The 26,986-nt window shown below is 30.7% G+C and overlaps 3 protein-coding genes across 7 annotated transcripts; 1 reads left to right on the top strand and 2 right to left on the bottom strand.

Moving 5' to 3' along the window:
• Positions 1-2,236: 2,236 nt before the first annotated feature.
• LOC114380035 (ubiquitin carboxyl-terminal hydrolase 8-like) lies at positions 2,237-11,449 on the bottom strand. Of its 4 annotated transcripts, XM_028338936.1 has the most exons (14): positions 11,181-11,449; positions 10,604-10,858; positions 9,455-9,596; positions 9,103-9,162; positions 8,529-8,621; positions 7,338-7,392; positions 7,057-7,223; positions 6,776-6,916; positions 6,502-6,672; positions 5,410-5,673; positions 5,137-5,285; positions 4,133-4,666; positions 3,217-3,487; positions 2,237-2,914 (listed from the first exon to the last, which is right to left on the bottom strand). In XM_028338936.1, exons 1-14 carry the CDS (start codon positions 11,264-11,266, stop codon positions 2,792-2,794), a joined length of 2,511 nt encoding a protein of 836 aa, XP_028194737.1. In that variant the 5' UTR covers positions 11,267-11,449; the 3' UTR covers positions 2,237-2,791. The 4 variants fall into 4 exon arrangements, 3 of the variants coding, with proteins under 3 accessions (XP_028194737.1, XP_028194736.1, XP_028194738.1); XM_028338935.1 differs by having other exon boundaries at positions 7,057-7,392; XM_028338937.1 differs by lacking the exon at positions 11,181-11,449 and having other exon boundaries at positions 7,057-7,392; positions 10,604-10,714; positions 10,779-10,858.
• Positions 11,450-15,725: 4,276 nt separating this feature from the next.
• LOC114379018 (putative phosphatidylglycerol/phosphatidylinositol transfer protein DDB_G0282179) lies at positions 15,726-17,013 on the bottom strand. Its single transcript, XM_028337582.1, has 3 exons — positions 16,893-17,013; positions 16,682-16,780; positions 15,726-16,184 (listed from the first exon to the last, which is right to left on the bottom strand). Exons 1-3 carry the CDS (start codon positions 17,011-17,013, stop codon positions 15,991-15,993), a joined length of 414 nt encoding a protein of 137 aa, XP_028193383.1. The 3' UTR covers positions 15,726-15,990.
• A 6,810-nt stretch (positions 17,014-23,823) lies between these two features.
• LOC114378053 (probable receptor-like protein kinase At1g49730) lies at positions 23,824-26,986 on the top strand. Of its 2 annotated transcripts, none has more exons than XM_028336562.1 (7): positions 23,824-24,026; positions 24,148-24,412; positions 24,802-24,854; positions 24,943-25,010; positions 26,071-26,163; positions 26,288-26,348; positions 26,448-26,986. In XM_028336562.1, exons 1-7 carry the CDS (start codon positions 23,963-23,965, stop codon positions 26,747-26,749), a joined length of 906 nt encoding a protein of 301 aa, XP_028192363.1. In that variant the 5' UTR covers positions 23,824-23,962; the 3' UTR covers positions 26,750-26,986. The 2 variants fall into 2 exon arrangements, with proteins under 2 accessions (XP_028192363.1, XP_028192364.1); XM_028336563.1 differs by having other exon boundaries at positions 23,826-24,026; positions 26,074-26,163.

The following is a 26,986-nucleotide window of genomic DNA, read 5'->3' as shown; positions in this document are numbered from 1 at the left end:
TATCAAATAAAACTTGTCAGAAATATTTTTGGCTCAAAACATCATGTAATTAAACAAAAATTATATCTAAATGTCATATCCTATTAGAGCATTGTGTCCAAAACGTCCTTCAACACAAGGTTCCTTAAAGTAATTCATCTAGTCATCTACTCTCACAAACACAAAGTTCGAGATCATCACAGGATCTAAACACAAACAACACACGGGGAGCGAGTTATCACATTCCTAATTAATAGAGAAAAACAAGATAACATGTAGATATACATATCATACAATCGAAATACAATTTACTTAAACATAGTTCACGTCAGTCCACCACTTTGTCGGGTAACATCACAACACAACACGTCTCATTCATTTTCACATCATTCACGTACTCAAGGATCAAAACACAAGCGTTATGCAATAGAAACACTAAGACTCAATCCTATATGCAATGTGATACTATGTCAGTGAAAAACCTCGTCAGACGCCTAAGAGTACATGACAAGACAAACCACACACTAGTAAGTCAGGTCACTTTCACTAGGTAAAATCATAAGGAGACCAATCAGAGTTGCGCTGTTTTGCGAGAATGCTCCAACCATGTGAGATCGGCACAGACTTAAAGGAGCACTCAAATCGGGTGTATTTACCCCCAAGGTCTAGACTCCGAAGAGTCCATTAGGGCTTCTCCCTCCTTATTCAGGTCCAACCCAAAAAATATTTTAGCACACAGACTCTATCTATGAACTGTACAAAACACACGATTCCTCAATTGTTCTCAAAATAATTTTATCTCGTCGCGCTTGTGATTAAACTTGTTGGGTCCCCACAGTGGTTCCCATCACAATACTTGTCAAACACAACAATATCATATTTATAATCGTAAAGGAAAATTATAATTCAATAAACATCTCAAATAAAACCCAATTTAATCTTTTAAGGATCATTACACATGTTCATTTTAACCTCAATTGTAATAAACTCATCCCTTACTTCTAAGCGGGCTCATGGATATAGTCAGATAGTAATAGCGGCATCTCTAGCGGTTCTGTGAGACTCCTCAAGTTTTTCCTTTGATTGTTCTACTAGGATTTTCAAGCGTCACAGAGAAAGGAAAAAGATTGTAACCTCCAATTCACTGTCAACATGCAAGACTAATTTCTCTACAAGAATATTATTTCACAAATCCCAACGGTGAGTCTTTGCAAAAATGAGTTCCAAAGGTGATGTTCAAATTTCACGACGATCTAACGGTTAACGAGTTCGAGATCTTAGTTTTACAGGAACGAATTTGGGTGTATGCATGAAAAGAGAAAGCCCAGTGCGAGAGACATTTCTTTCACCACGAACATTATCTTGAAAATCCCAATAAGTAACGAACCTCATGTTCAAATTTCACGACGATCCAACGATTAACGAGTCCGAGAGTCATTTTATTAAGAAAAATTGAGTGTATCGGAAAAAATAGAAGATTTTGGGAGGAGAGAAGGGAAAACAAAACTGGGACGTTGGTCTGAAAATTTTATTTTATTTTCTATCAAATGAATAAATAAAATATCTTTTTTATTTTCTTTCAAATCATTATTTTAATTAATAAAATTATTTTTCCTTATTTATTTAATTATAAAAATCTCAATATTTTTTTAAAATCCTATTTATTTTTAAATAAAAATCTTTTTTAATTTATTTTACGATGTTTCATTTCTTTTGTCTGTTACTCTGTTATCCTTGTTCGCTGCTCGGTTCATTTCGTCCATCCATCACTATTCAGTCTATTCTCGATGAGAACACTACATATTGGCTAAATATATCTTTAATGCACTATCGAACTGAATATCGGCATCAAATTCAACTACTTAGTTTCTATCAATTGCATTGTTTTTCCCATGTTTTTTTCTCCTCGAATTGTAGAACTTTTATGATCCAAGACCACGACCATTTTATGTCCTGGACTGCTAATCATCTTTGAAGTATTATTTATCAGGTTCCAGTCACACTACTACGGAAAACATTTAAATGAGGTTCCCTCTTTTATTCAAGCACAAGGCTTTGTACTCGGGGAAAAAAGAATTATTTATACTTGTGCTATCCAAATGAAATTATATATCAAGAACTTCAATTATTGAAAGAAAAAAGAATTCTTTCCAAGACAACTCTTACAAATGTGAATTTCTGACACGCCACATTCTGATCACCATAATAGGAAATACAAGATCAATATGCTGAGCCAAACCTGAATATGTAAACAGTCTTCACTAAACGAACAAAATAAGAACAAAATATAATTGGAAGTAGAATTAATTCACAGGATTTGGTTCAACTCTCTTTAGAATAGATATTCTCTTTACAAGGTTAAACAGCTGTAAACACTATGCTTTCATTTCTCAGGTATGTCCCTCACCTCTTAAATTGTTACTATGTTATAGTCTTCCATAGTACTGCCTGAAGTTTTCAAAGTTTCCATTTCTTGCCTACCGAAACTCCAGTTAGTCTAAAACTTCTAAAAGAGTAAATGACAAAAGAATTACCTTGTTAAGTATACTTGTAAGACTATAGAAAAGGGGTGGTCCAATACTCATGCACCCCTATTGTGGGGTGTGAAGATGCTAAGATGTACATAAATCTTAATTCCATGAGCAGAGACTATTTCTGCAACTAGATTCTCTGACCACCAGGTCACAATGCAATAATCTTACCTTTGAGCCAAAGTTTACCCTCTGTATCCTTGTAAGACTATGGTGGCAATAAAGTTAATAAAATGGCATCTAGCTTCAATAGGCTGTTCGAACTACATGCTACTATATCACTATGTTGATACTTCGAAATTTCTTCTGTAGAAAAGAACATAGGCAGCTGAAGACTTTATCTTCTCCTTGCTGATGGGATTAACATGGCTATCATCGAAGTCATACCACTGATCACCGCCTCGCTACATGAAATAAAGAAGAGCATAAACAATGGATGAACATTAACAATTGCAATAAGAACACTTTTTTAACAATTTACAAATAATAAAAACCTTCCACAATTTCATAATCAACATTTCACCATCTACACCAAGTAAGCCATTGGATAGAGGCCCAAAATTCAATCCATAATCATGACAATAATGATGAGAATTGTTTGAGTTCTCAAACCATTTCAAATGTTTCAAAACCATTTTTCATATCCCAAATTATAGGCTTAAAAACAGAGAAAACAAAAAGTATTCAAAAAATGAAGAGTACTTACATGGACAAATGCGGTATAATGACCACCTCCCATGCTTCCATAATGGTTACTGACAGCATAAAGTGTGTAATGGTAAGACTCATCATTCCCATAGGTAATATAAGCTGACAAATCGAGATTATCTACAGGGAAGTCAACATATGTCTCCAGCTTGTTTTTCAAGTAACGACTGTATTGAAACCTCTTAAGATGAATGACCAAAATTTCAGGAAGTCTCCAAAGATCTAACTTCTTACTAGCTTGACGATGTTCTTTACAGCCAGGACAGTACCTAATATTTCAGAAAACTGCACCTTAGATAATAGCCAGACTGGAAGATAAGTAATTTATAGAGAATGATGGATATGTTCCTATTAACCTTGTGAATAGAACTTAAAACAGAAGATCAAAATAGCTGTATGAAATATTGGCACAGCAGTATTTTCTGATGGAAAACAAAGTTTAGCAAATAATACTTTCCTAGCAGTGTTTATAAGATTAAAATTAGGAAAAGTGACAGTTTCTCTAACGTATACTAATAGAAGGGAAGAACCAGGGTGAAAAGATTAACATTGAGATTTAAGTTATATATGCTAACAAAAGTGTAAGTAGAAATCCAAATCATTACAAAACAAGCAGCTGCCCCTGATCAGTCTTTCATTCGACACTATTTAGGGTTTGAACTTTAATGGCACTAAGTATCCAACCCTAACCTGCAAATAAGATAATTTAATGATGATGGCAATTGGTAAATACAGGATACATAGAAGTTATGAGCTGAATAATAATGCTGAGCTAATGTGAATCGCAAACTAAAATTATTTGGAAAAGCTTAATATATAGTAATCCAGTTTAAAATATCTTCCAGATTGGACAAAGTAATATGCATGCCAATCAAGGTACTTTTTCTTAAGGCTATAAAAAATGGTTAACTAACCACATGTCTTCTGGTCCAAGAGGTTCTTCTTGCAAAAATGCTTCAAGGCACTTGTATAGAGAAACTGATTCTTGAGGTCTCTTTGCTAAAAAGCCAGACTTGAAAACCTCAGGCAATGAACTACAAAGTTGCGTGTCATATATCTTAAGCTGTTCTTCTGACCAACACACAAGCACGTGCAGCAGCCTTAAGTCTCCATTTATTGCTAGAGGCTCATTCATTAATATCTTGGAATTTTTTATAGTTCCCTTTTCATCAGTAACATAAAACTCCATTCCTCCATCTGAAGGAGTGTCTAACTCATTCACATTTGAACCTAAACTAGGAGTTGTGACCTCCGTTTCTGCATCTTCTTCAGTTTCCTTAGACACGAGACAATTTTCTAAGGCCTCTTCAATTGGATTTTGAAATGGATAGAACCACTTTAGATACAAATTGCGGAGATCAGATCCATTTGTAACACTATAAAGCCTATCTACAACAGGAATTCCAAAGGCTTTCCAATTCAGAGTCTGCTTCCCATAGACATACTGCCTGAAAAAATTATATCAAACACTAACTTTGTAAGTCAAGGAAATCAGAAGTGACAATAAAGAAGCCCATGTAAAACATGTATGTGAGCACGCCAGTGACAGCGAGATTAAATCCATACTGAATCCTAGCAGCATGTTGTAGTGATTATGAGACAAGGAAAAATAAAATGAAATCATTCAGCCTATATTTGACTGCATATCCTTTTATTCTCATTAAAGGCTTCATACTTCAGATATGAAAAATATATAAATAGATAACAATTGAATTCCAATGAATTGTGACATGTGTTCTGTTTTTCCAAAATTTTACAAAATGTGCCTGTAATGCTGATAAACTATTTGTTTAAAGGCTGATGAGAGATATTGGATAGAAACTAGTTCACAACACTATCAAAAGAAAAAATAATAGTGAAAAGTTCTTACAAAAGAAAATCAATCTTATTAGTTATTACCACAAACATATTAACTTACTCCTCCATCCGCTGGTTTATGAAGACAACCAAAGGGGCATCCACATTACATTTCAAAAATCGGTAAGCAACTAGTTTGTCAGCATCTCTGATTAAGGATAATGAATCAGTTGGATCTTCAAGAAAACGTATGATGCAATTGTTGTATACCTGTACCAGAGCTCTAGCTTCAGACAATGGTTTTCTACAGGATTAAAATGTATCAACAAAGAAACTCAAAATGGAAGGGAAGTGACTTCAAATGAGTTTAAACAAATAATAAATAAATATAAACCTCAGCTACTAATAAGGTCTCATCAGCCCCCAAAGAGCATGCAATGCCAAGAGCACGGGTCAGATCTTCAAATCTTCCATTTTTTGGAACAGTAATAGTGTATGGTGATAATTGAGACATTTCACCACCATTGCCACTAACAACAGTTATAGTCATTGTCCGCACTGTTGTTGAAGGTAGAGGTAATGATAAGTACATGAATGGATCAAATGTCACAGAGACCTTCCTACAAACAGGACAAACTAATGTTGATTTATATTGACCCTGCATAAAATGATGAATGCAATCCATAAGGTAAAGAGAGTTGCCATAGAAAGAATAAATATTAAATTAGTTCTCATGAACATGAAAAGGACCTCATATTTCATCTTCAAATGAATTTAAAAAAATAGCAATCTCTTAGTGGTAAGAGAGGATCGCTCAATGTAGTAGGTTTTCTTATTATTATAACCCTTCACAATTAACTGCCATTATGAATTATATAATTTGTTTTAGATTCAATAAATGGTCAAGACTACAACATAACAAGAATTGATTATTAATATTCTTGACCAATTATGGAAGGTCCAATGGTCATTGTTCATGCCTCACCTCTCACATGAAACCATTACCTTCAGCAGAAATGTCACCCACACCCCTTTCCCCCCTCCCCACAAAGAAGCTAATTATTTTTTTCCGAAGCAATTCAATGGCATGATATAATCTCTAACACAATACATGCAAAAATTTCAAATTAAGTATTGAAATTAGATTACTATAGATGTTCTGCCCAAATAATGCTATGTCTGAATTCATTAAAAATTCTCTTTCCAAGATTATAGACACTAATCAAGCTGTAATTTCCTGAACTTGTGAATTTGGCATGACAAACAAACATAAGAACCTGTTACTTATGCTATAACCAATTGGTTAAAACAGTAGTTTGAATTTGCTTTTACTATACTTATAAATGTTCAGGTAAAAATCACCAATTTGCCATGGAAGATTCTATAAATAACTACTTAATAACCACCAAGAAACTACGAGGTTCTTCACATCATCTGTGTGTACCTAATTAATTCTACAATTGCATACAGGGAGATGAATACATACTTGGCACACATCAACAATGACAGAATCATTGCGAGCCAAATGATTATGCCAATATTCATCAGCAACCTCTTCATCTCGTCGACCATCTCCATCCTTGACTTCAATATAAGGCTTACATTTAACACGATTCAGATCTTCATGAAGACCATCCAACAAAAAAGCAAGAAGTTCCTATTAAGATGCATAAATATAGTTGACAATGTTAGGGAACATGAGACAGGAGCCTTGTGAAGCCAAAAATTAAAAAGAGAATGAAAGGGCCAAATGCACTCACTTGGGAATCATGCTGATTAAATCCACTGAACTGAGGTGCAAATCTAGCAAGTTTTGATTTGAATATTCTTGGTGACACAGGACTTGCTCCAGGGGCCCATAACTTCCTGAGCAGATCTCCAAATGCCAAAGCTATCTCACCCTGGCAAAGAAGCATATACCAAGAAAATAAAATACTGGAATACATCACAGGCACTGAAGTTTTCAGGTCCCAACCATAAAATTTCTTGAGATATAAAGCTATTAAATTATTAGCAGTGTTCAAAATGAATGATTACATACATTCATGCCCAATGGGTTATCATGATTGATTTCTCTAATATAATCTTCCAGAAAATAATCAACAAGCTTTGGTGTATGTGCTAAACACTGTAGGGAACTGTTCATGAAGCAAGTGTTTCCTAGGTTTTGTAACCCAGTTAATCCCAAGGAACCAGCTTCACCAGGGCCTGAAGAGAAGGTCAAAGAATTGGCATTCATACAATCAGAATTTGCACCATCATAAGTGCCATTCATCTTCAGTGAAGCACTGCCAGAAAAATTTGCCATCTCGTCTTTTTTACCTTCCCTACATCTAATTGAGTCTGACAACCCATAAACTTGCAACTCCAAAAGAATCTGTATATCATTCAAAGTTAACATTAATATGGCACATGAGGGAATCCAATCAACACAACACAAGCCTTATCTTACTAGAAGTTAAAGACTTTTAAGTCATAGCCAATATTTCAGAGATTAAATTCATTATCATAAATTTTAGTAAAAGCCTAGGGGAGACACTCAATCAAGACAAGTTAAACAATAACTGATACAGGTTTTGACACTCAATCAACAACATCAATAGCCTTTATCCCATTAGTTTAGATCAACTATACATAGATCATATAACACAACCAACTTCTCAGGAGGCTACCAACTTCCAAGAAAATATGCAAGAAGCTATCTTCATCCTTAAGTTATTCTTGACACATAAAATAAAAGAAGCTACCATGTTCCAAGAAATTATGCTTTTTGCCCCCAATCATTCAACCCTAGGGTTCTTGCATCAACAAACCTAATGTATAGAGTCAATTCTCAGCAAGAAAATTTAGAGGACAAAATTATTTATTACTCATAAAAACTGGTGAGGAATATAGGAGAATTTTTTTTTTCTTTGCATAAGGAAAAACGTAAAGGAAACAGGTTGCTTCTTCATAAGACTACTAAACATTTGTCCAGGGTCAAAAACTAATATTTGATCGGATGTAAATAAGCCCAACCATGATAGAACACCATATAATTTATCTGCCACATTAAATAAATAACATTGGAAATATAGCAATACCAATATCATGAGCCAAACTGTCAATATAGTAATACCTGATATTGACCAAAATCATATCAAGATAATAACATTTTGCCAAAGCTATCAAAGTCCTGTAATAAATACAAATAAAGTCCCCAAACAAGAAACACGGTGCAATTCATGTACAGGAGAACTTGTGTACTAAATGTCTAAACCTCATGCAATTTTTTCCATAAATTTTAAAATTGCCATTAAAGTATCTAACAGTCTTAATATGCAAAAAACAATAATCTTAGAAGCATGCTTAGTCGTGAAGGAGTTATGGCACATACATAACATACACTTATCCCTAACGCTGGGGAAATGGAATAGTTTGTAATCAAAATAGGATCTGTGACTGCGAATATAAATTACAAGGACATACAAGCATAAAACAAACAAATTTTAATCAGAACATAATACCACATACCTCCTGATCAGACTGCCTTTGACAGTCAACTGGGACCTGATTGTTGTCATTCATTAAAAATGTTATCTGATCTGAATAGTCCCAAATGCATAACTGCAATAACAGGTTAAAAAGATGTCAATTTCTAACAGTAATAATAGACTTGTCTATTTTTTTGTGCAAAATATAGGAAGGGGATCCACTTAATAACATTTTCTAGAATAAAATTTGACAAATTTAACTGTTGAATCATGTGATATCCTCTTGATAATCATGCATGAAAATTTTTATATAAATTGAACATTCATAAGTATGTAAATTTATAGTCAACATTTACTTATATTTTGAAAAACACATTATACATTAAAATAAAGTTGATTGATGAAGTATCAAATAATATGTAAGTTATATGAAATTTTTTGGACTTGATCTATTTAATGTCAACTCTTAATCCAACTGTTGGATTAGTGGAATTTAATTTGTATAAAAAGTTATTAAGTGGATTTAGACAAAGCTTACACTTAGAGTAAGTGAATCCCTTCACACACATGCACACACACATTTAACTATAGCTTTAAAAAGAAAATTCTATTACCATCTCTGAATCCACACTGAACATTTTGCAGGCTCTTTTAAAGAGCTCAACTGCATTGTCCTAAAAAGAAGGGAATAAATGGGAACAGCAGATTAGAATTCGAATAACAAGACAATAATGAACAAATATATATCACGATTCCTTAATGATGTTGAATATAAAAGCACTCATACAAATGATGGAAGACATATAAATTATGTATCTAAATTCTCAGTATCCCATGAAAAAATATAAAATTGATTAATTAAATGAGCCCAGTCAATCCAACACCTCACCACTAGATACCTCATGGACAAGAACAACACTAAAAGAAATTGGAGAGGGGAAAAAAAACTAGCCAAGAGAGACAGACCTTTTTGCTTATTCTTACTCCAAATGAATTTGTTTCCCTCTGAACAGAAAGCCTGAGTTGTAAAGGATATACATCTGCCATATCACTGTCAGTAGCTGAAAAGCCTTTGTCATCCTTCATTACATTTTTTGAATCACTATGCCTACATGAAATATCAAAGCACATGATCATGCAGATATAACAAACAAAATATTCTGCTTATTAGGCAGCATGCAATTAACTACTTGAAATTCTATACAGGAAGTATAAATATGCTAATAAAACAAAGACATGGTAATATGACCTAAAATTATGAATCAATGCATCAAATTAGGAATCATTAATATGCTAGTTGTTTTTATGTTCCAGGTTTACATGCATTATATATAACATATGGTGCCATCAAGGAGGACTCATTTAGCATATAATTAGATATTAATGATCAAGTGAGAAGCTTTTATTCAAAAGTTGTGGAGCGAGCTACTGATACAATGATACCTAATGGTTATCGTATAACAGTTAAGATAGAAGAATGAATACCAAAATTATTTCGAAAATTGATGCAAAACATAATAATTAACACCACCAACCCTCTCACCCATATCATCCATCCCTAAAGGTGACAAATCTGTTTAACCAGAAACCTTTCTTCATGTGGCAGTAAGTATACTTGATCTTGCACCTTCGAAAGGAAGCCCATCACTAATATGAAAAGTATGCTTAGGCGAGCCCAAAAGTTATGGACAAGACTCTACTAGGTGCAAACTAGCTACCTAAAATCTTGCAAACAGTCACAGAGATTCTGACTATCTTGCATCAAATCTGGCATACCTTCAGTTAAAAACCCAATTTGTCCAAATAATTAATGGACTCGTATTATGATAACTACGTCCAAGACTTGAAATTCTTTAAGTTCAGCAGGCAACATGGTTATTTGACTCTATGTCTATGGAGTGAGACAAACTATTAAGCACGAAGGCACTGCACAAAGCTGCACCATAAAGTTGCAAAGCTATGAGAATTTCACACAGCACAAAGTACAACACCAGCTATCAAAATTTCAAAGCTACGGGATCCAAACCACAGGTTGAAGTAAAAAAGTGTTGCATCCGTGCACATTCGAACTTAAAACATTCATACATTTTAAGTCACTTATCCATCTTTACTCACCACTTGAGTGCCTGCAACCACATATCCCCAGACACCAAAGCAAAGTCCCGGCCAGACACACCAACCTCGCCATTTTCACGAATGCGTGGTGAATCCTCCTCCCTCCGAAGACTGAACACAAGATCTGAGTTGAAAATGTTATTGATAATCTTCATAGGACCAGCATAGGACGAACCTGGAAAAGAGGCAAACGCAATTCCCTTCTTCTTATCCGAATCTGCCTCCGGCATTGAATCCTGAGCATCCTTCCACCACCTGAAACACACAAAACCAACCACCAATACTCTTCACATCCAATCTCTATCAACCAATGCAGACAAGCTCGGATCACAGAAAAATCCAAAACAAGAAAAATCAAAACGCCAGCCAGTTCGATCAATCAACGGAAAACACAAAATCAATACACGAAGAAATCGAATTGAGCCGCGTGTCGATTGGTCCAACCCTAAGCGCGCATTGCTAGTTCCGTTGCTTCCGATTCACAGTGAGAAAATGGAGTCAAAGATTTAGGGAAAGTAAAAGAAGGCGCGAAATGAAATGAAGTGAGAAATGAGTGGAATCTTGAAAGAGAAAAGACCTGTGAGGAACGAAATAGACTCGCTGGTCCTTGTGTGAGTCCGGTCGCTGAGAGTTATCGGAGCAATCTTCGGAGGCACAGTCCATTGCAGCGAGAGAGACAGAGCGATTTAGAAAATTCGCTTCCAAAATTTGCAGATTATTAACATTTATAGAGCAGAATATGAAGGATTTGCAGAGAAAGAAGTAACATGACAATACAATACAATACAAGTGGAGCTTTTTCTTTGAAGAGGAAGATGCGATGCAATACAGGGAGGGAAAAATATATCCTACGTTTTGCACATTTATATTCTTATTTACTGCCCCCCTTCAATTCATTTACTACTTTTTTCCGGAAAATGTTCCGAGTATTAATGTCCATTAATTTCACCAAATTAATTATTCTTACGTCAGTTTATAAATAGTATTAAATAAAAATAATATTTTTCACTATATAATATTGCTTTCTTCAATAAGATCATAAATACCTGTGTTTATTTATATTATTAAATCATATTTTAAATAATAAATGTGTTTTCATTCTCTGGTCAAAATTTTGACGTAAGTTTATAGTAATATAAAAAGTATAGGTTCGAAAATATTTAATGTTTTATGAGTTTTATTTTATAAACTATTATAATAGAAATAGTTCTATTATTAATTAATTAAAATGTATTATAAATGTAATTTTTAAAATAGTTACTAAAAAGTCAATAATTTTATAAAAATGATAATTTATTATTAGATAATAGTATTAAAAAAAGGTGTAAATAAATTTTATACTGTCTTTAACTTTTAAAAATTTTACTTTTTGAAGTTTAATTTATGTATAAATTATTTTTATATAATCATTCCATAAGATTTGACATTTTACCATCCCGTAAATATTTTTATCCCGAACTATAAATATTTGCTAAAAAGTAATTTTATGCTATTTTTAGACTGATGGAAACAGATGGAATGAAATGGAATAAATTAAAATAGAATAAAGTGGAATAGAACATAATAATAGAATAATGTTTTCATTTTACCGTTTGAATATTTTATGATAGAAAGGAACAAAATTTTCATTTCATTATTTGATAAGTAAACAAGCAAAATAAATTATTATTTTTTACTCTTATATTATCCTTATTTTAAAAATATTAAAAGAAATATCCTTATTTTTTTCAAGAATAAAATAAATAAAAGGAAACATTTAACACAATAAAGAAGTCATTTAAAATACGAGTTTAATTATTATTTACTGTTGATATGGAAATTTTCAAACTGTTAATTAATTAAAAAAACACTTTAAATATGACTTTTAATTTACCGTAAAAGTCTATATTATCAAAATAAAAAACAACAATAACCATCGTTTGAAAACCAATTTGGTTGTAATTACCAAAATGCTTTCAAAGACATTGTGAAATTGATTGTCGTTACCAATGTCATATGTCCAGTACACAATCATATTCGGGGGAAAGGCAGAGAAGAAAAAGGTCAAGATTTTGCGAAAACTTTAGAACAACTTATTTTTTTTCAATCTGTATGTAATATAAATATTTGATTATGAATTTAGATCTGGGTAAATAGAAGTTTATGATAAATACAACACTAATTCATAGTGGATCTAAATTATTATTATGGAGATTGTCATATTGATTAAGTTCACTTAGCTAGCTAGGATGTCATTATACATAAAGTTTAATAAATTTGTTAAATAAAACATGTTTGAATAAGTTTTGAAAAGATAAAATAAAAGCAGATCTCAAATATCCTTTGCCACGAGCCTATGACACATAAAATGATGGTTGTGGGCCTCAAGAAAACCCTAATGGTAGCTGCTGCACAAAATAATCTTGCACTATTTTATTGCTGTAAAGTTGTCTGTTCACGTGATGAACCAATCTCATGTGTTCATCTACTTTTCATCTTAATTTGCAATGCATAGTAAACTTCGTCAACCTTATCACGTGCCTATGAGGTTAGTATCCTATAGCAATGGCTAATAATGTCGCACTTTGAAAATAGATCTGTTTTGGCTTGGTCTTTCAGTCCTATTGTTAACTGTCGAATGCATTGATGAATTGGTATAGGGTTATTTTAATTTAATTATTAGTCTTAAGTTCAAACCACGGTGTACAATTACATTAAAAATTCAGAAGAAAATTTTAGTTTATAATATTCATGTTTAATTTGTGCAAAAATGTGTTCCATAAAAAATACATCTAATCTCTTAAAAAGAAAATTATTGTACTAATACTAAATAGATGATTGCTACTACCTCTAATAAGACTCAAATTATAAGTATCGTTTATTCTCTTCTACAAGACCCAATTTATAATTTCCATTATATCGATTATTCATAGACTAAAATTTTCCTAGTTAATTGTATTAGCAAACAATTAGAAGAGAAAAAAAATATTCATGATAAGGGTAATTTAAAAATATAAAAATTAAAATAAATTTATTAATTGTTATCAATTAAATTAATCAATTTTTTTAATTTGAAAAATTAAATAATTAGGTCTTATAAATTAAAACAAATGTAATATATTATGAATGATGCTTTCAAAAATTGTACTTAGTTTAATGTGTAGCATTATAATTAATAATCTCAATATTTAGAGTTCTTAGTTTAATTATCATACAATAGTATTGTTAGTATTACTAACCATAACCTTAAAAACAATGCTTAATAAATCAAAATAAAATATTTTACTAGAATACATAACATTTAATATTACTGTAATACTTTTACTAGTGTAATTATTATTTAATTATTACTTTTTTTATCGGTAAAGGTTAATCGTTAGAATGTTAATTTTTTTGTTAGAAAAAGATATCTTTCATAAACATACATGGAAGATAGAAAATAAAGATAACAAATGAATTTACTTTGTCACTACAAGACATGTACACCTTTGTTCAAATAAAGAATAGTTTTGCAAAGATTCCCTAGATCCATTATTCGAGTATCCACATTAAGATTTCTATAAATCAATAGCATGCCTCCAAATGTTGATAGAGCTACCTAATGATAAATATTTAGAATTCACCAATTTCGATTCTAAACAGAAAGCCAGCAGTTTGGGCCACCCTTATCGTTTGCCTTCGACTCTAAAATAGGAGGGAAATCTAATGGTGGAATTCTAATTCCATGCATCCTTATATCTCATAAGAATTGTTAAACAATAATAAACGTGTTTCTTCTTCTTCATTTTTTTGTTGGTCTACAATAATGACCATGTTTCTTGAAGTCATTGTTTTTTTCTTTTTTTACTAGAAATAGTTTACAACAATGTCAAAGTAGCAACCTATACCGTTAGAGCGATGGCCACTTCAGATATCAGACACAAAAGATCCAAAAACGATTTTGAATTTAAAGGTGATGCAAGTTAATGGTTCGTTGTTGTCATTTTTTAGTGTCATCTCCACTGTGTAGCTGCCCTGTAAACACTGAAGACGTACAAGGAATTGATCTCACATCTCAGCAATACATTGTTCCAAATTCAAAAATAGAAAAGGTTTACCTCCCAATGAAACTGTCATCATAGAAAAGCATGCTTAAAACAAAAACAGTAGTACAGGAAAAGTTTACATCACCACCGAAGGTAATTAAGAAAATTGATGAAAAATCAAGTCCAACATCAGGAAGACGATATCAAGCAAACTGATAAACAAACAACTCGTTCTTAAAATTAAGCCTGCTATAAATATTGCCAAGTAACTTGGACCCAATTAATGAGCTAACAAAAATAAGTCCTTAAGAGTATTAGTATTAGCCTATTTGGGGGTACCACTGGAAACCCTCAAACGTAATTTTGCCAAAGCAAGCTATTTGTAACTTCTCCATTCAAATGCATTGGGATTGATGCTACCAATGTTTGAATGGAGAAGCAAGCATACGATATATAATGCAAACTTGACTGAGATATCAGAGACATTAAAAGAAAAGAAAATAGCAACTGCAATAAGTAGTACAAAAGAGATAAGGTCTGATATGAACTAGCGTATCCACAATTTTATAATTTGTAATTGAGTGTGGAAAAAAGCTATTCCAATCTTACCATAAATCTATAAATAACACGTCTATAAGCATTAACTCGTGTAGTTGGGGGGCTATTGCAAAAAACAAGGCCTTACTCACAAAAACACTAACTCCAAGACTTGTCCATTTTACTGAATTGCTCTTACCTATCAGAGTTTAGATGACTCTTAATGATCAACAGGATAGTTATCGCGCCTATTGCCAAACTCTGATAGGTAAGAGTCATTTAGGTAAGGATAGTTATCATGCCTATTGCTAAACTCTAATAGGTAAGAGTCATTTAGGTGAATATATGTGTGATAACTATCGTGGTTGATCATCAAGAGTCAGAATCTTGAAAACAACTCAAGAAGGAAAATGATTGCAAGTCTGTGGGTTGTAAGCATTAGTAATTTCCCTTAAAAACAACTCGAGCAATTATGATCAACCAGCTTCATGAAATTCCATAAATTCTAAAAGATTCAGAAGCTTGAAAACAACTCAAGAAGGAAGAATGAATGCCAAATATGAAATACCTTAAACAGATGTTAAATATATCAACAGGATGTAAATCACATATACATGTAAGGAAACATAACATATTTTGCACTAAAGAGTGATTAATGCATGTGGAAAAGAGTAGAGGCAAAGAACATGCGTTGCTGCTAAAGAATACGGAATATTATCTCAAATATAATGCTCTACAGAAAATTAAGTGTTTGCTAACATTCATTTATGTGTTAAGGGGCTCTTTATAGATGTCAAAGGAAACTACATTTCATGATAGGGTGAAATTTATAGATTGGTTTCATTGCTAAAAGATTATATATGGTAAATTGAAACTAACTGGTGGGGCAAATGCAGGCAATTTTTGGGTGTGAGCAGCCACAAAACTGCCAGTAGCAACAGGACATGATATTTCCTCACAAAAATCATGGATTTCTTTGAGGACAACAAAACCGAAGTATGCAACTGCAGTTACCCACTTTCCTCCATAAATAGCTTCACCTGCATCAAGGATTGACAGCAATTCTATTCACAATCAACTAAAAATTATTAGAATAAACCATCAAATTTCATCCCTAAAGTATTACTCTCCCCTAAATAGTCCCTAAGTTATATAGGTAATCCCTCAAGTATTAAAAAACATACTAAATAGTCCCCTAAGCATAAAAAAAATCCTTCAGAGTTCAAAATAGTCCCTGGATGTTAGTGAAATATATCAATGTAGGGACTACTAAATCAATGAATATTCAATACTTCAAAACTATTTATATAGTTTCATCACTTTAAGAACTATTAAGGAGAGAGGTTAATACATCAGGAACCAAATTCATGAGTTTTTCAAATAAGTAAATGACATGTTAAAATGCTACACAAGATAAGTGTCTATAATTTCGTTTGTCCCTGTAATCACCACACGGGCTATACGCATAAAAGAAAAATCAAAATTGGGGAAAAAAACTCATAATAACAAAAATAAAGATAAAGAAGAGAGGGGTTACCAGTAGCAGCTGAAATCTTAAAGGTGGCAGGCCTAGCACGCACAACAGGGTCTGGTGTAATTTCAATTCCAGACACCTTCACAGCATAGTTTACATCAGCTGCAAAAGATTTTAGTGGAAAATTAAATATACAAGAAAGTTACTAAAGTTCCATGAGCATGCATGAGTAATTAATTGGGTACTATTTGCTGTCAATACATTATACATAAACTCGTGCATGACATCACCCTAATGCCGTCGAGAATCCCATCCTGTCGTCGTTGCCTCCGCTTGTGATAGACAATAACTTTGCCTCCATCCCATCCTGTTGTGTTCACTCTCGTTGCCTCCATAGTTTGTTTGAAAATATGAGATTTCATTAGTGCAGCAACATGGTTGCTAGCAAATGCAGTGTGTTTTTCTGATCTTTCTTTTGGTGGGTTGTTGTGACAAGAGTGCAGTTTTTTTGGATTTGTGCGGTTACTAGTTGCTGGCATAGTTTTATTTTATTTATAGAATAGTGCAAAGCATTTTGTGTAGCTATCGAGAATGTGAGGTTCTGGTATTCATGTAATTTTCATTTGCAGATTCTTGATCAATCTGGTACACCTTGTACCAGTTTTGATGGTTTAATAAATTTTGCATCTTTCAAAAAAAAATTCCCGTTGCCTTCATTTGATTTAATTTTGCCTTGATCTCTAATTTTGGATTTAGATTTGTTGAGGGTTTCTTGATGAGGATTGATTTTAGGGAAGAGGGATTCCATTTTTGCATTTTTTTTAATTTTTCAATTTGTGACTGTTTTTAGCCGAAATTGTGTTTTTATTCTTCGAAATTTAATGTTGGTTCATTACAGCTATGTATAAAAAGAAGAACTTCCCGCAATGTATAAAATAAATTTTGTAGCTGAATACAAATGTTTTTTTCACCCCACGTAGATAAAAGTAGATAAATAAAAATTAATTCTAATTCCCACATAAGAAGAAAATGTTCCTATTTGACATTTTTTATGTATTTTGTGATGATTTTTTATTCCTAAAATTTATATTTAAAAATTTAATTAAAAATGTTACTTAAAGTTTAAATTTATCCACATCCAACTTCAAGCAAAAAGTAATAATATATAATTTTATAGGGATGAAAAAACAAATAAAATTTTACAGAAACTAAAAACATATTTTGAATATTTTAGAGAGACGAAAAATATATTTTAGTCATATAAAATTAATAAATAATCTTAAAAAATATAAAATCACACTATACATAAAATTTAAAATTATTGAAAATAATATTAGTTCAAATTGATTCGAGTTTTATATGGTGAGATTCCATATCCAAATAGATAAAGAACCTAAATTATTTCTTTCAATTTAGTTAAAGTTAATTGGATCGTGAGTCAATCAAAACTTATTCCTAATCTACTTATAAATATGGATATACAAAATATGGCATCGCCACGTATTTGTATGAAGAAAAAGATAATCTTAAATCATCATCTATCAATGATTCATCCTATCTTTACGAGATATGTATTTCAGTTTCTTAAATTATGAAGAAAAAAATAATCATGTGATATGTATGTAGAGATTAATAGAAACGGTTAACTATTCTATACATGGAGAGGGATAAACATTGTAAAGCATGGGATCAAGCAGTGAATATAGCACATAGCACATGGATGTGAGCACTACCATGTTAAAGAAGAGTCAGCAATGATATAATAGAAGCAAAGACCAAAACTAGAACTAGACAGAATCCAATGACGTGCAAAGAAACACACTCATGTAGCTGGGGTTTCTCCGTTGCTGTTCCCTGTTCAGGATGTAGCCATGTAGGGTTATTCCTTCTCCCTTTCAAGAGAGAAAAAAGAACATCCAAAGATTGCTAACGTGATGCCAGCCTGCCACTGCATGCAAAAGATGTATAGAAGTTTATTTAAATTTATTTGTTGAAATAAGTATTTATTTTAATAAAATAAATAGTTTTTTATTTTTTTAGTATATTTATTTAAACTGTTCTTGTTTTAAAAAAAATCTGCTTATTTTAAAAAATAAATCTTATTTGTTTATTAAAAAAATATTTATTTTAAAGTTACTCACCTGTAAAATATAATAAAATAATAAAATCATGTTTTCACCACATGCAATATCTGTCAGAGTATTAACAAATCTAGTTGAATTAATTAAATTGTTTATATATAAGTTGTCATAAAAAAATTGTGCCCAAATTTGACTCTTTCCTTTCAATAAAAAAAAGTGAATTTAAGTGAATAATTTATAAATATTTTTATAAGTATTTTTTTTCAGTTTTAAAGTCTGTCTCAATAATTTTAATAATATTTGACTCACTTTAACTTTTTTTAAAATGTGGTTGTCTTTAAGTACTTAAAAGTGTTTGCTCAAAAAAAGGTATATTTAAAAGTGTGTTTTCTGCATAAATGAAAATGTGTTTTTTTGTTAAGTAGTTAAAAGTGTTATCGATAGGAAAACACTTTATGATGTTTGTTGTACCAGTTTTTTTTTCTTTTTTCAATGAGACAGCATTTGATCTAGCACATGTCATGAACAAATTTGAATTTGTAAAACCAAACGAAATTGTAATGACACCGTGCTTACAACAAAAAACAAAAACACCAATGAAATTAAACAACCAAAATGGTATTATAATTAGTTCATGACTACCTGAGTTTTTTTATTTTACCAATGCCACTATTATATTATATGATATTTTAGTAATCTGAATATCTCATTAATTTCTTTGATAGAATGAAAATTTTTAAATGTAATTAAACATCAAATTTATGATATTAATTTTAGTCCTATAGTTGGTCTAAAAGCCTAGACCTTGAGAGAATATCTTGATATCTCATCAAGGAGCCAGAATTTTTAATTATTGATGATTAAAAAAATTAAAAGTTAATGATTAATGTCTTGAAATAGATTCATTTAAATGACCAATACATTTTAACTAAATTTTTTTCTATAGACACTTATCTATAATTGATTACCTAAATATATTTAAAAAATAAAATTATTTATCAATTATATCACTATAATTATGTTATTTTCTATTGCATGATATAGTATATAACCGGTATTTTGACTCCAAAAATAAGAAAGTAAATGTACATTATTTTTTTGGGTGAAAAACTTGGAACATATTAATTATGTAGAGTTGTCAACATGTTGACTATTTGTTTCCAATAATTTAATGTTGACCTAAAACATTAAATTCTATTGAAAATTAAAGGAAGGATAATGTCAAAAGCTTAGGGAGTGTTTGGATTAAATTAATCATTAAAAAAGGTTGTTTTTAATAAACTATTTTCAATATATCAGAATAAAAAAAATTAAATAAAAAATAATAAATAAAATCAAAAACATTTTTTCTTAAAACATGACAAAATCAAACGTGCATTTAATCTTAGTAGAGGAGTTGGAAGGAGAATTTCAACCCCAAAATTATATATGAGTCAACGTCTATTTTGGTGTCAATTCAACAATTTATACTTCTAGCCACTCACATTTATTTTATTTTTATTTTAATTAAACCAATTATTTTAGATCAACCAAATGCTTGTAGTTAGATAATCTTATAATCAATATTTAGTTATATTTTAATAAAAAAATATTATACGTGCAGAGTAACTTGATTTCTATCTCTCTATATATATTAATAAAATAAAATTCTTTTGGCACATGTCAACACCTTATTAAAAAAAATCTCCAAAACTTCTCCGTCTTTTCTTCTTTTTTTTTTTATCTTTTCTCTTTTCTCTCTCTTTCTCTTTTCTCTCTCTTTCTTTTTATAATTATCTTGAAAATAATTCAAACTGTAAATTATAATTAAATAATAATATAAAACTATTTTATATTATCAATAAATAGTTATTAAATTGTTACTTTTAATTATAAAACAAAAAAATCTTATCATTCTATTAGCAAAAAATATCTATTATTATTAAGGTATTATATAATATTTATGTACTTTATTAAATATTTTTTTGTGTAATACTATATTAAAGTTATCATGTTCTTTTTTCCTGATAAGTAATTATCATGTTCACATATAAAAGATAGTTTATATTACATTAAAAGTATTATAAAGTTAACAAATATAAAAAAAATAAAATTTATCTATTATATATTATTATATAAAACATAAAAACATTACCATTCTATTAGCCAAAATTATCTATTACTATTATTTATGTAATTTATTAAATATTTTTTTGTGTAAAACTATATTTAAGTTATCATGTTTATGTTTTTTTTCTGACAAGTAATTATCATGTTCATAATTAAAAGATAGTTTATATTACATTAAAAATACTAAAAAGTTAACGAGTATAAAAAAAGTTATTTTATCTATTATATATTATTATATTAAACAAATAGAAAGTTTTGGTCTTTTACAAAATACATGTCACAATATAATTAAAAAAACTACTGTTTAATTTTCTTTTATTTCTTCTATTTTCTAAAAAAAAAAACCAGAACAACCAACTCCTTTTCATTTTTTTTCCTTTCTCTCATTATTATTACATATGTAAAAAGATATTTACAATTTATCATATTACTGTCATATTACATACTATTGTTTATGTACTCTATTAAATATTTTTTTTGATGTAGTGTTATATTATATTTTTTTGTTTTAAAATAATATGAATCAATATTTTTATTATTATTATTATTATTATTATTATTATTATTATTATTATGTCCGTAAGATACATGTCTTCTAATTTTTTCATTCCAAAACTTTTTTTTCTAGCTTTTATCTGTCTCTCTTTATTTTTAATTTTTTTTTAATCTGTTTTCCTGTTTCATGTTTATACTTATATTTATTCCTTAAAATTAAATTATAAATATATTGTTTTAAAGTAATAGTCATTCGAGAAGGACAGGGATACGGCGGATATATGCGACCTCCAATGGTAATATTTTCACTTTAAAATTTTATAAAAATATTTTTACTTAAAAATTATATAAAATAAATTTAAATAATTTCATAAATAAATGTTTTTTATTAATACTTGTATTATAAGGTAAGATTTTTATACTAAAAACTAAATTAAATCTAACTTAAATATCTATAAATATATTATTTTTAAGTAATAGCTATTTTAGTGGTTGATAATGAGAATGAGACATATATATCCAACCCTAAACAAGGATAGGTGGATAAAAATTAGTTATCTAAATTTATTTTTACTTTAAAATTTTATAAAATGGTCATTTAAATAGAAATTGTATAAAACAAATTTAAATAATTTTAAAAATAAATATTTTGTTGATTAAATATTTATATTATAAGATTGAGATTTTTATACTAAAAAATATTTTATATCTAATTTAAAATAGCTACAAATATATTTCTATTAAATCATACTAATTTTTAGTGGATAAGGATGAAAAAAAAAAAACCAAATATACCTAATCTCATATGAGGAAGAGAATGGATATAAAATTTTATCTTTGACATATATCAAGGATGGGAACATGACTAGGAATAGGGACTAAGGTGGGACATACGCACCTTTAGCTGTTCCGTTATTATGTTTGTTTACAATCATCACTTATATGTATTTTTTATGCTAAATAATCATAAATTTTGATATATTTAAAACACCTTTTATTTTTTTAATTATTTTATTATTTTATTTTAATTTTATTGAGTGGCAGGAACACATATACATCCTTATTTTACTGTGTTATATTTATTCACAATCATTACTTATATATTTTTATTTTAAATAATTATAAATTTTGGTAAGATTAAAATATTGTTTAATCTTTTTGAGTATTTTATTTTTTGGTTTTAATTTTTTTTTCTAAATTAAAAAATTATTATGAATCAATGGAATAAGAAAAACATGTTTTATTAATAGATATAAATTTACATTCTAAAGATTTTCATCTTATTATTTTGTTCTTACTTACTACAAAGAATATAGTTTATATTTTTATAGACAATATATTCATCACATAAATATTAATTCATTTAATAGCAATTACCTTAATAAATTAGATATGTATTATATTATTTATTTATTATAAAAGATGCAAATGAAGTCGAGTAACCTGGAGACATAGGTATCATGCTAATTTTTGCTTATAAAATGAAATAAAATTCTGTGCACACTTACATACACACATGATTTTTCGTCATTTTTTTAGACCTTTATTCTAGGAGTTTGGTTTAGACAGTAGGTTAATCACTTAATCGGGTCAAGCAGATCAAGTCCATGTTTTTGGGCTTTTATTTAAAGAGTCCATCGTGATCCTAATTACGGACTGTTTAAGGTAACACACATTCAATTTTTTATATATCAATTCGTGTAACATATTTATTTAAAAAATAATTAATAAATCAACCAAAAATTAAAAAAATGAAATATTTAGATTTAATTTAATATATTAAAAAATTAATTTAACATTTGAATTTAAATAAATGTAAAATAATATAAAATGAAATATTTATGCGATTATACACATGTATGTGTATCTAAGTTAAAATTTTAATAAAAATGAAATATTAAAATTTACGTTTGAGATGCTGAAAATAAGATATATATGAATAATATTCTATGAAAAATTTCTACTCTTATTTCATTTTAAGTCCCAGTAAAAAAATAAGTAACTAGATAAACCTCTTATTTTAATTGAAACCTTTAGAGATAAAGAGAAAAAATCGAGAGAAATTTAATGTGATAAAATGAAATAATAGAAAAAAGGATAGAAAATAATAGTAGGTATTAATAAAGTCTTTAAAACCATGAGATATTTTACATGAATATTTCTCTCTTGATTTATTTTATATTTGTACCACTTGATTAAAAGCATAAGTGACTACAAACGTTTTTAATATCCTCTTATGAGATTCTCTCTTACATTTTTTTTTTTTTACTTCTTACGTGATAACTATTATTAAAAAAATTACATAACTGGGAGTAAAATTCATTAAATTAAGAGTGTATTGTTAACATTTTTCTTTATTCTTACTCCTCTAACCAAAAACCGTATTTAAAACGGAAAACGTTTTGGATTAGCATCCCGTTCCGTTAATACTTTTTTTAATTGACTTTCAGAGAGTAACGTTGACGCACGTTGAAGCTGTTCCTCTGTTCTGTTATCAGTGTTATGTGTCTCACGTTCTCTAAAACCGAACAGAATCCGCAGATTCGTTTTATTTTTTCTTCATAAAAAGGCCGTTGTTCCCGTTTCACCAAACACCTACAAAGGCGAATGGAATTTGACGGAGTTACCTCCCCCACTCAACTCCGTTACGCTCTCAACCATGGATCCCTTCATCCACAAGCTCCGTCGCCACCTTCTCGCATGGTTCCACCGATCTCGCTCCGGTAATCTCAATTCTCACTCCACCCTCCTTCGTTTCGATCAATCCTATCTCAATTTCAATAAATTCTAATTCATTTATCAAATTGAACACAAACACCACACTTTTTGTGATGAATTGTTCAGGTGCGGTGTTTTTTGTGCGGAGAATTTCGTATAAGGACGTTAGAAGAGCGACGGACGGTTTCCACAGAGTCCTTTACAGCAATTCCGAGGTTTCTGCGTACGCTGCCAAGTTCGGAGACGGCGGCGGCGCTTGTTTGGTGAGAGAAGTGAAAGGCTTCGATGAAGGAAACGACGATTTCTACAGACACGTGCAGTTCTTGGGGCGCTTGCGTCATCGCCACCTTCTCTCGCTCAGAGGCTTCTCCGTCGGACGCAATCACAAGAGGTTCGTGTAGACAGTGTTCTCTGTTTCGCGTTTTCTTTGTGATTCATAAAATAATTGTGAAGGTTTTAAATCGCGGTAGCAATGATTTTGTTTCGTTTCTTGGCATCGCAAGAAATTACAGACAAATGTGGCCATAATTGCGGCTGCGTTACACTAAAAAAAAACCCTTGAAGTTGCAGCCAAAGTAACAATCACGAACTGTTTTATTTAAAATCTTGGAAAATGTGATTTGTTTTATCTTCTTGGTTTTGTTTTTTATTTTTCTCAATAAAGTCATTTGTTGAATAAGAAATGGACATGAGCCACTGTTACAGTTAGAGTGTCCTCGGTATAGGTGTGGATAATGGTATAGCGATTTTGTAACTTTCTTTTTTGGGTCATCTATGCAGATTGCTCATATTTGACAACATAGAAAATGGAAGCTTGAAGGATCATCTAAATGGTAAATTTAGAAAGCCGAATAAAAACAATGTTTAGAGGATCTTCCCAATGACATTTTTTATTTTGTTTCTATGATTGGGTGTTGGCAGATCCTTTGAAGACTCCCTTGGATTGGAGGACAAGATTACAGATAGCTAATGGCGTTGTGGCTGCACTGGTAAAATCTGCTTTTTAAAGCATGTCCAAACCAGAAGTGTCTAATATTTTGAGCTTGAAACTGCGCTCTTCTTATTCTATTTTCTGTGACAATAAATTTGAATAACCTGAAATTTTAATGTCCGGTTGAGTTTTTCAAGTTGATTATGGATACGGGGAAGTCCCTGTTAAGTTAGATATGTGGTAGTGTTATACCCGTGAAAGAAAAGTAACTTGACACATATGGCAAAGTTAGTGAATATAGAAAAACTAGGTCACTTGGTTCCACGGACCAGGGTAGAAGTTAGCTTCTGTGTATTCAAATAGCTATTAGTGTCATCTTCTCCCTACTAGCAACTAATATGATGTGGGACTTGCTAACTGTTGTCATAGTCAGCAAGGTTAAAACTTCCAAAAATAAACTTCGAATTGGGACGGTTATCGGTACTGCAAATTGACAAAGGTGAACAAGTAGAGTATACTAGAGTGCTTGAGAGGACCATGTCAAGGAACTTGGCAAAAGCCACGCAACTTTGAGAGAAGAGGTGATCGCTATCATATCTTTTGATTAGGAAAGCAGCACATACCAAGTGTCAAACTCACATTGTATAACCTCTAGGAGACAGGATCAAATAAAGGCAAATTAAGCTGCAGAGTGGGGAAGTAAAAACAGGATAAATAGCATAAGTAAATACAAGAGGTAAGCACTGAGCAGGAAGACAAAATGTTGGCAAAGAATAATGTGATTCTAACAATAATAAGGATCATATATGCTTAATGAAAAAGAAAAGTTTACATATTTAGCTGCAAGATATATTTTATGTAATTTGGCTGGTTTTCAAACTGTCTTATTTTGGGTTATATAATGCTAAAGAGGAGGCAGTTTAGTATCGAACAATTGTGACATTGACTTATCATCATCAAGGATCGATGTAAGGTTCCACGTTAACAATACAACATGGAATTCTAAGAGGCTTTTGATACCCTCTCCATTTAAAATTATAAAATATGAACAAACAGTAGAACTACAAAATTTGCCGAGCATGGTTATCTGATTTTTGCCCATATGCTGATTTTGAAAGCAGGAATACTTGTTTCTCTTCAGTGACCCACCAGTATGTCATGTCTCTATCACCTCAAGCAATATCATGTTAGATGAGAACTTCACAGCCAAAGTAAGGAAATAGTTCCCTTTATCACTGAATTTTTTATATCTCATTTCAGATTGACATGCCGAAGGCAAAAAAAACACTCTAATTTAGAAATCGCATTAAGTTAGATTGCCTTCTGCAATTACAGCTATCTGACTTTGGCCTTCTTACATCTGGTGGAAATTCTGTTATGGTGCCATATTCAGAAGGTCACTTCTTGTAAACTACTCTTATAACTAAATTATATTTGTAAGTGCTTACATTTTGTTGCTTTACATTTATGTGCTCACCATCCTCATCCACATCAGATTTGAAGCAGAAAAGTTGTAAGATTATATTCCAACTTGGAGTGCTCATATTGGAACTGGTCACCGGTCAGTCATCAGAGATGGAAGGTTCGGATTTAATCGAATGGATCCAAGAATCCCGTTTTTACAATTCCATAGATAAGATGATAGATCCTGATCTTGGTAACAATTATGACTGTACGGAGCTCAAAAGTCTTCTAGCTGTGGCAAAATTATGTATCAAATCATGGGACAAGCCTTCATTTACAATTCCACAGTTATTTCGGCATCTCCAAAAGAAGATTGATATTAGCAATTACTAGGATTCTTATATGTTTTGTTTGAAAACCTTGTGGTTTCTTGGGAGAATATTTAGCACTCCCTTGTGTGAATGCTTTCAGTTTTCGTACCTCTTGAAGAGTCAGTTTTGATAACTGCGATAATGTTCATTTGAAATTACATGAAGAGAAAAATGTCAATAGTTGTCATTTTTTTAAACACTCCTTTTGTCGGGTGAAATTCAGTACTATATATATTTACCAATTATTTTTAAAAGGAAA

This window comes from Glycine soja, chromosome 12 (assembly GCF_004193775.1).
Source record: "Glycine soja cultivar W05 chromosome 12, ASM419377v2, whole genome shotgun sequence".
In the NCBI taxonomy this organism is placed as follows: Eukaryota; Viridiplantae; Streptophyta; class Magnoliopsida; order Fabales; family Fabaceae; genus Glycine; species Glycine soja.
Note: the sequence above shows the minus strand (reverse complement) of the source record. Positions and strands in the feature narration are given on the sequence as shown.